This window comes from Dryas octopetala, chromosome 3, assembly GCF_963921425.1.
Source record: "Dryas octopetala chromosome 3, drDryOcto1.1, whole genome shotgun sequence".
Lineage (NCBI taxonomy): Eukaryota > Viridiplantae > Streptophyta > Magnoliopsida > Rosales > Rosaceae > Dryas > Dryas octopetala.
In genome coordinates this window covers 14,281,112-14,291,851 of record NC_141368.1, presented here as the reverse complement: position 1 = coordinate 14,291,851, position 10,740 = coordinate 14,281,112, and the positions used below count along the sequence as shown (strand labels likewise).

At 36.0% G+C, this 10,740-nt stretch overlaps 1 protein-coding gene across 1 annotated transcript; it reads right to left on the bottom strand.

Moving 5' to 3' along the window:
* Positions 1–8,178: 8,178 nt before the first annotated feature.
* Positions 8,179–9,612, bottom strand: LOC147291189 (uncharacterized). The gene has a single exon (XM_086235890.1). It carries the CDS (start codon positions 9,610–9,612, stop codon positions 8,179–8,181), a length of 1,434 nt encoding a protein of 477 aa, XP_086092016.1.
* Between the last annotated feature and the right edge of the window lie 1,128 nt (positions 9,613–10,740).

The following is a 10,740-nucleotide window of genomic DNA, read 5'->3' as shown; positions in this document are numbered from 1 at the left end:
AATGCATATAAAAAGTTAGAAAAAAAAAAAACTAAGAAACCCAGCCCTTCCTCCTTCTTCTTCGATCTTTTTCTTTCTTTTTTCGCTTTTAGTACGTACAGTTAATCCCAACTGATCGAGAAACCAGCACGGGAAAAAAAGAAGGAAAGATAAAAAAATAAAAAATAAAACTGAAGAGAGAGGTACATGGAAAAAAAGTAAGGAAAGAAAAAAAAAAAAAGAGAAAAAAGGAGGGGGGTTTGGGGCCTTTGGGCAATTGGAAAGAAAAAAAAAAGTTCGAGATTTCATTTAGTTATTTTAAACCTTAAACTTTAATACATTTTTATATAAAAACAAATAATTAAAAGTATCATAAAGGGCTTAAAACCTAATATTCTAAAAAATATAGAGTATATATGGTTTAATGTATAGATTATAGAGTATAAAGAGTATTAGGGTATATAGAATATATAGAGTATTAGAGTTTAGATTTTAGTGTATAATTAAATTATATAGTATAAAGAATATACTAATTTTGTGTATTCATTATACTAATTTTATTTAACAGTATTTCTTTCAGCGCGTATTATATTCACCTTATATCACATGAAACCTACTATATAATTTGATTTATTCAATGTTTTTTATCAACTTAGTAGATAATATGTTAAATAAACATATGGTAAAGTTTCATTCAAAATTTTCGTATTTTGATAGTAATTTCTATCATTTCCGTCTAATTTCTGTCGAAATTTAAAAATCTTTGAAATTTTCGTCAAAATTTCTATCGAAATTTCCTCAAAACTTGAAATTGTATTCCTTGTTCTCAACGAAGAAAAACCTAAATTGTTGTTTATTGAGGGAATTGAAATTCAAAATGCTGCCCTAAGGCTCTAACATATATAATAGTTTATTAATGTTTTGTCTAACTTTGACCACTTCAAAGGATTATTAAGCACCTAAGCATCTTTTAATATTTCTTTAAGAGCAACTGCTCCTATGGAACCTAATGACAAATTTGTCGTTATGGATTAAAATAGTCACAACTTTCATTGATTATCTCAACAAGGACAAAATTATCGACCAATCAAAATGCGTCTACGGACACAAGAAACGTAATTAACAGTCCCCTAATGTCTCATCAAATCCGGGGTCCCCACCACGTTGTGCTAATTGTAAATTATAATATTAATATGCAACCTAATCTTCTTCCCATATGAAATACATAATAATGTTGTGAGATTATCAACTAGATCATACTTGGAAGGCAATTAGATCATGGCTCCACCTAACTTTTGTGCGCATTTTAAGCAAGTCCAAGGTTTAATTTCTTTTTTAAAAGCAATCATGGTTAAGCTTTGTACTTAAAAAGATGGTCTCTAGCGCGTGCACAATCGTGGTGATTGTAAACCATTCTTTGTTGTGAGATTCACGGTAAAATTTAAATTAATAAAAAATTACTAGCCACCTACGTGAGTACTCATTCCACATTAGAAATAACCCCATTAGTAATACTAAAGTGTCGATCGAATAAAAGTTGATGTACCTATTGACAGTGACAGATTTTGAAATTTCTCTATGTGCACTACAAGAAAAAAATATTTGGGCGACGAACTCAAATTGGTCACCCAAAGAGGTTTTGGGCGACGAATTCAAACATTTGTCGCCGAAACCAATAAAGGTTTGGGCGAGGAATAATTTCGTCGCCCAAAGTCACTGACTTTGGGCGACGAATATATATTCCTCGCCTAAAGTGACTTTGGGTGACGAATATATTAATTCCTCGCCCAAAGTCACTTTGGGAGACGAATCTATAGATTCCTCGCCCAAAGTCCAGTTCATTTTTTATGTGCATTTATATTTAGGTATAAAAATACAATGCGAACGTGTTTTCAACTATCTGAACCGTTTATTTTTTAGTTCCCTACTCAAAGATCATCCCTGCAAAAATTTAGCTCAATCAAAGATGTAGAAGTTAGGTAACGGTGGTCGAATTGATGAACGATCGTGGGTTTTCTAATGATAATTCAATGGCTAGCTGAATTCTGATTTAGCTGATTTTTTGCAGAGATGATCTTTGAGTATGAACATAGAAAATGAACAGCTCTGATTGTTGAAATCACATTGTGGTTTTCACAATTATTGAAACGACAAAGTTTCAACGAAAGAGTTAATAAAATTATATTCTTTAAGTATTGAAACCGTTCATTTATATGTAGATGAACATATCTTGATCGTGTTTTCAACGATCCGAACCGTTCATTTTTTAATTCACTACTCAAAGATCATTCATGCAAAAATTTAGCTTAATCGGAGATGTAAAAGTTAAGTAATGGTGAAATTATTTTATATTTGTATATATTTAAAATTATAAATATTATTTAGTAATTAAGTTAAAATTTAGAATCCTATTATATATTGTTAAGTATACAATCTTATTATAATAATTTATTATATATATTTAAATACTAAAATATAAATTATAAATTAGCAAAAAATGGTATTAATTAGGCCTATACTTTGGGCGACGAAGATATATTCGTCCCCCAAAGTGACTTTGGGCGAGGAATACATGAATTCGTCGCCCAAAGTCACTTTGGAAGACGAATCTATATTTCCTCGCCCAAAGCGACTTTGGGCGACGAATATTTGGATTCGTCGCCCAAAGTCACTTTGGGAGACGAATTCATGTATTCCTCGCCCAAAGTCACTTTGGGAGACGAATTTATAGATTCCTCGCCCAAAGTCCAATTTATTTTTTATGTGCATTTATATTTAGGTATAAGAATACGATGTGATCGTATTTTCAACGATCTGAACCGTTCATTTTTTTGTTCCCTACTCAATGATCATCCTTATAAAAATTTAGCTCAATTGAAGATGTAGAAGTTAGGTATCGGTGCTCAAATTAATGAACGATCGTGGGTTTAATAATAATAATTCAACAACTAGCTGAATTCCGATTTGGCTGATTTTTTGCAGGGATGATCTTTGAGTATGAATATAGAAAATGAAACGGCTCTGATCATTGAAATCACATTGTGGTCTTCAAAATTATTGAAACGACAAGGTTTCAACGAAAGAATTAATAGAATTATACTAATCAAGTGTTGAAACCGTTTATTTATATGTAGATGGGCATATCTTGATCGTGTTTACAACGATCAGAACCGTTCATTTTTTAGTTCCCTACTCAAAGATCATTCATGCAAAAATTTAGCTCAATTGAAGATATAGAAATGAGGTAACAGTGGTCAAATTAAAGAACGATCGTGGGTTTTATAATGATAATTCAACGACTAGCTGAATTCCGATTTGGCTGATTTTTTGCAGAGATGATCTTTGAGTATGAACATAGAAAATGAACAGCTCTGATCATTGAAATCACATTGTGGTCTTCACAATTATTGAAACGACAAGGTTTCAATGTAATAATTAATAGAATTATACTAATCAAGTGTTGAAACCGTTCATTTATATGTAGATGGACATATCTTGATCGTGTTTACAACGATCAGAACCGTTCATTTTTTAGTACCCTACTCAAAGATCATCCCTGCAAAAATTTAGGTCAATTGAAGATGTAGAAATGAGGTAACAGTGGTCAAATTAAAGAACGATCGTGAGTTTTATAATGATAATTCAACGACTAGCTGAATTCCGATTTGGTTGATTTTTTGCAGAGATGATCTTTGAGTATGAACATAGAAAATGAACAGCTCTGATTGTTCTTCACAATTATTGAAATGACAAGGTTTCAATGAAAGAATTGATAAAATTATACTCTTCAATTGTCGAAACCGTTCATTTATATGTAGATGATCACATCTCGATGTGTTTTCAATGACCTGAAACGTTCATTTTTAGTTTCACACTCAAAGATCATACATGCAAAAAATTAGCTTAATCAGAGATGTAGAAGTTAAATAACGATGAAATTTTTTTATATTTGTAATATGTAAAATTATAAATATAATTTAGTGATTAAGTTAAAATTTAGAATCCTATTGTATATAATTAAGTATACAATTTTATTATAATGATTTATTATATATAAATTTTAAATACTAAATATAAATTATAAATTTGTAAAAAATGGTATTAGGGCCATACTTTGGGCAACGAATTTATCTATTCCTCGCCTAAAGTCACTTTGGGCGACGAATATATATATTCCTCGCCCAAAGTCCAGTTCATTCATTTTTTCTGAATTTTAGTTAAAAAATTGGCGGGGTCAACTCGTGCAAAAAATTTCACAAACTGAGGCGAGGAAACTAATTTTGTCGCCTAAAGAGAGTTTAGGCGACGAAATAGAACATTCCGTCGCCCAAACTCTCTTTGGGCGACAAAATTAGTTTCCTCGCTTAAAGTCTTTTCGATTAACCCTCCCCAGATCTGGTATTTCTTCTTCTTTATTTATTTTTTTCCTTCTCTCCCCTGCTAATGTCTTCTTCCTCTCCCCTGCTTCAACGCAGACCACCTCTCATTCTCTCCCTCCCCGACCACTCATCTCCCTCCGTGACCGCCGCCCTCCCCACCGAAACCCACCCGACCCACCGAAACCCAACCCAGCTCCTCCTATTTCTCTCTCCCAGAAACCCATCCCCGCCCCCTCCTCTTTCTCCTCCCCGAAACCCATACCCACCCCCTCCTCTTTCTCTCTCTTCACGAAACCAATCCTCACATTCCTCGGCCTCCTCTTTCTCTCTCCCCTCTCCCTCCGTGACCGCCGCCCTCCCCACCGAAACCCATACCCACCCCCTCCTCTTTCTCTCTCCCCGAAACCCATCCCCACCCCCTCCTCTTTCTCTCTCCACGAAACCAATCCCCACCCTTATCGAACCTTCCTCGGCCTCCTCTTTCTCTCTCCCCTTTCCCTTCCGCCTCCCTTGATTCCTCACCAGCAACTTATCCCCATCATCAACCCCCACCCCACCCTGGCCAGCAACCCAACTGGAACCCACCTGCAGCAAACCCACCCGATTGTGGGTTTTCTAATTTGTTTTTTTAAATTGTGGGTTTTTCTGTTTTTTTTTTATTTATGGTTTTATTTATGAGATTGTGAAGGATATAGGGTCTGGAAATTTTGGGGTTGCAAGGCTGGTCGGAGACAAGTGGACTAGAGAGGCCAGAAGGACTGTTTCATCTCCTTCACCTTTTATCTTCCTTTTTTTTTTGTGTGTCAATTCTCTCACTTTGTTTTTCCTTTGTTTTTGATGTTTGAATTTTTCTGGGAATTGGGTTTTTTTGTTTTTCATTTCTTTGGTGTTGCAGATAGTCGAACATGTGCAAAGGGAGATCATGAACCACAGGTCATTGAAGCATCCAAATATTATTCAATTCAAAGAGGTTACTAATGAATTATGTGTATATCCATAAATGCTACTCTTCTATGTAGATTACTAATGTAGAACTAACCAACCTTTTCTTTTGCTATTAATTGGTTGTAGAACCACTGTAAATTGGAACTCTTCTGTTAATGTGTTGTTATACTGCTATTTTTCCTTATGATCTTTGGTAGTGTTGATTGTAGTAAGGAATTAATTCATTTATGGCAGCAAATCTGCCATAGAGACCTTAAGCTTGAAAATGTACTCTTAGATGGCAGCACAACACCGTGTGTAAAATATGTGATTTAGAGTAATTATAAAATTTAGTTAATTTGTTAAATTGTTGAATTTAGTTTAATTGTTAAATTGTTATATTTAATTTTTTTGATTATGAGGTGGAAGGCGAATGCATGCATCTAGGACCACCGAGCTGGCATGCACTCCCGATCCCGATACCTCACCCGCTCTTGATGCCGCAGTCCAAGCCACTCCCTCACCCGTTCCTGATGCAGCAGTCTAGGCTACTCCCTTTTCGGCTCCCGATGCTATAGTCCAACCTTCTTCGGCTCACCACTACAGTCAAGTTATAGGCACCTCGGCTCCTGCGTCATCCGGTGTGGCTTTCGTATCTACGCAATTCGGAGGACTGAAGTCGAAGCGGGTGAATAAATTTATTAATACATTTTGTATAAATTTATTAATTTTTGTGTTATATACATTTTGGATATAAAAAATATTAAATTAAAAAAAATTTAAATAAAATAGGTTTTGTATAAATTTATTAATTTTGTGTTATATATATTTTGGATATATAAAATATTAAATTTAAAAAAAAATTAATTTTTTTTAAATAAAATAGGTTTAGGCGACGGAATAATTTCGTTGCCTAAATATACTTTGGGACAGGAACGACTAATTCGTCGCCCAAAGCATATTTAGGTGACGAATAATTCCGTCGCCTAAATATACTTTGGGAGAGGAACTACTAATTCGTCGCCCAAAGAACGTTTAGGCGACGAATAATTCCGTCGCTTAAATATACTTTGGGAGAGGAACTACTAATTCGTCGCCCAAAGTATGTTTAGGCGACGAAATAATTCGTCGCCTAAACATGCTTTGGGCGACAAACCACATGCCTTAGGAGACGAACTAAATTCGTCTCCCTTAGGTAGCTTTGGGCGACCAAATTGATAAGTTCGTCGCCCAAACTCTTGGGCGTCAAGGTTTGGGCGACCAAATACTCGACGAACACATTCCGTCGCCCAAAGTTTTGGGCGACGAAAATCAACTTTGAGAGAGGAACTAGGTTCGTCGCCCAAAGTGTTTTTTCTTGTAGTGGTGGGGATGTGTTGTCGTGCCCCTTTGTATATAGAAAAAAGGGAACTGCTTCTGAGATATTTTACCAAACACTTCCACCCCACGTCCCAATCCTTAAGAAAAATTCAGGGAAGATAGGAGTAAGAATAAACGTGAAATTAATGGTGAACAAATCGCTTAATTAGTAGGGTCAATTGAACTTCAAGCACGAATTATTTCTAACACTAACTATATTGCGCCTCTTCACTTAATATCTAATTTTCTAGAATAGATGTTTAATATGGTATCAGATATGTTAAAAATAATCAATAATTATTTGGTATAGTGGATGACATATAATTTTTTTTTTATTGAAATAAGTTTGATCTGAGTTTGAATCTTATGAATAACAATTAATTAATATTAAAAAAATAAAAATAACATAAGAACTCGGTCACTAAAATATAATGAAGAAAAAAACATTCATTGATCAAGAATCCATGGACATAACTGGAGAGTTATGCTTGCAGAAGGAAATTAATAACTTCGAATTATGGAGAAGATGCAATACAGATTTGTTATTACTAAAGTAATAATTTTAACAATTAGATTTTGGTTGGGTAATATAGTCTTAATTTTAACATTAATTATATTAATAAGATGTGACATATAAATAGCGATGTTGCCACATCAGATTAGGGCACATAGATCTTGTGCCCTAAATAGGACACAAAATCATTTCCCTTATTATTCATATTAGTATTCCCTCTTACTCTCAATATATAGGTGCTTGTAGTATTTATTCATATGCGATGTAATCATTGGCCTCTTTGAAGGTTTGTATTTGGTATGCCATTATTTGCTTGATATCAAAGAATCTGGTGGAACATCACGTGGTTGTCCTACCCAAAATAAAAAAATAAAAAAATTGAAAGCATCAGACAAAAAGAAATTTTTTTCTTACCTTTTTATTAAGTAAATTCTCTCCGACGTTGATTTGATTGTCTATCACCCAAAATCAAAATAATCAAAGGAATAAGGATATGAGAAAATGAGAGTAAAAGATTTTAAAATTTATGAAGTTTAGGACATCTTTGTAACAAGGTGGGTGAGTAAAAAGGGGTGGATATGATAAGAGGTGTGAATATAACCACTACCTTTTTTTTGTGTCGTGGTCTTTCTCTTCTATTGGCCGGTGTTTATTAGTAACTTGCGCTTAAATTTTTTTATTTAGAAATTATATTTTAAAAATTGAAGAGTACATACGATGACCTCTTATCCAGTACATTCAACACCAAATTACACAACCACAATTGAGTCAATGTCTTAGTCTGGTGCAACACCAAATACTTGACTTTATTAATAATAATACAATACAATACAATGCAATGCAATACATTACAGTGCAATACAACACAACACATGCAATTACTCTAGTTAAAATTAATTATCCAGTGCAGTCCAAGTACCAAACGAGGCCTTAGTATTATGAGCTATAGGCTGGTACTAGAATTTTATTCTTATTAATTAATTGATGATGATCTGCATGGATGAGATCGACGGGCGATGAGAGCTAGAGGTTTTGTTGTTTTACGGTGAACTTGAGGTGGTAGTAATTGGTGGCAGTGTAAAGGCCATAGTCCATGAGTTGGATGTTGGGGGCCCCGTTATAAAGAATGTCGCTCTGAGCATAGGAGAAGGGAACATCGCATGAACCCTGTGTGGCTACCAGATCCACCGTCGTGGTAGTCAGCGGCGGCACAACCACCTGGTATGTAATCTCCAAATCAGTTTCCGTGGTGTTGGTTTCGCCCCACTGGTATCCCGCACTAGAATTGGCCGATGATAATTCCATCTTTCCGTCCACGATTCGTGGAACGGTGGAAACCTTGAGCGTCGTTGTGACTCCCGACTTAAAAGAAACGTTGGGGTTCCAAGTGGAGGTCTTTATGTCCTTGTACGGCAACTTGATGGTGTATGTACGCGGCTCAGTGCGGCTCTCGTTACTGGCCTCTCCGGTTGCCAAAGTGATGAGGCTCTCGTTGTAGATCCTCCCATCCACGAGACGGTGAGCGAGATTGTAGATGGTCCTTGAAATCACAAGCTCTTCCACCATCAGCCGTGAATGTACTGTGATGTTGGTGTCGGAAGCTTGCAGACAGTGTTGGGTGCTTCCGGTTGTGAACCTCTTGCAGAAGTTGTTGTTCGCCATGCTGCGCAGAGCCACGACGTTGTCGTTGACTTTGATTGGCCAAAACAACACGTCTGTATTCTCCGACGAGTTGTCAGACTCGTTGGCCCTGATAAAATCGGACGCCCACCTCCAAAACTTGCCAAAGTGAATAGACTTTATGCGGACGCATCCGTTGGCAGTCGTGAACACCTCGTAGTCTGCCTTTTCATCCTTCTGGACTCCCAAAAACCTTTGATTCGGGTCACCATCCGAGTAGGCGCAGAGGTACATGCCATTGTCTCCCTTGAATGCCACGTGTCGCGGGAACAGCACCAGAGTTTCCCAGTCCACGACTGTGAACACGTCATGCAACTCCTGGTTATGCGATTCAGATCCAAGGAACATGCCTGGCGCCAGTAGTGGTGGACCACCCTCCCACAAAGAGGCATAGCGTCCGAGTTGGACGTGGCGAAATTGGACACGAAGATCAGCATCAGCATGGTCGACGACGATGGGCTCAAACAAGGTACATGAGGATTTGGAACGGTCTTCCTCTGGTTGTTGAGCCGCGGCAACAATCCACAGACCATATTGGGGTCCGGGGCTCCTCACCAAGTATTTGTTGTTGTAAGAGCATCTTATGTGCACCAGCCCTTTATTCTCACTATTCTTCGCCATCTCCAATTCAAACTTTGCGCGCTGGCTCACAACCTCCTCGCCATCAAATTTCACAAACCCTACTGGCAGCTCCGCATCTTCACCACCATGTGTTAAGCTCAAGTACTTGTTGTTGTACACTGATTTCAGCACCACAGAACTTGGCAATGCTGCCATTTATGATCTCTGTATATCTATGATCTCGATGATATTGATATGATCTGTGCTGCTCCAACTGCATGCAACGTGCATATATATAATAATAAGGGATTGCTATGCCACGTACACCCACCTTGCTACAAAAGTTGAATGGTCCCTGCTCTTCAATTATATATTCTAGTTATCAAACAATCACGTTTATGTGGAGATCCATCCTCGCACATTTTTCATATTGTATTATTGACAAGGACCATGGTTTTTGCATAAAGTTTTAATACGAATCAAATTTCAGATTTGTTTTTCTTGATAACTAGCCATTTTATTAAATAAGTCTCTTCTCTGTCTATTTCGATCGATCAGACTTCCTAGTGGCCAATTACTGCAACTGAAACATGCACCACACACACACACACCATGCCATGTCTATGCCAAATCAAATTATCATTCCTTCTTAATTATTTTCTCTAATTGGCCCCCAGGAGGATCGAAATTAAATGCATTGATATTTGAGATGAGCAATTATCTAGAACCTAACGTAAGATTTTCTATATATCATTGAGGTTTTCCACGTTACAAATAGATTTTCTATACAAGTCATAATCTATTTGAGATGAGCAATTATCATACTGTAGTAGAGATTATGACTTATACAAGTCTGGAAGCTAGGAAGGAACATAATTTTGGACTACAATAACTCCAAACTAATAAATGATAATCCTAAATTAGTAGACAACAAAATTATTATTATTATTATTTTTTAAAAAGCTCTCAAATTTATAAAAATAAATAGAGGCATTAAGTGCACACGAGATGTTCTAGAGTACCGATAATCATTGTTCGACAGTAACTCTACAATAATAGTTTTGTTCAATAATAACTTTGTAACAGTGAACATAAAAAAGATTGATTTGACTCCATAAAAGTGATTTTTTGTGTTTTACGTTAGTTTTTATGAACTTTTGACATGCATGTTTATATAAAAAAATACTATAAGTTTCATGTTTATGCCTTTTTTATAATTGTTGTTGCATAATGAGTATAGTCCCTATGAATAATAATATAGTCACTATTATATGTTAAAACACAAAAAGAAAAAAATGTGGCGAGCACTGAACTCCATGTCCAACGCTTTTTTTCATTAATGTG

What these genes read in the sequence shown, in the direction of transcription:
- LOC147291189 (XM_086235890.1), bottom strand. Translation starts at nt 9,612, where the DNA reads ATGGCAGCATTGCCAAGTTCTGTGGTGCTGAAATCAGTGTACAACAAC.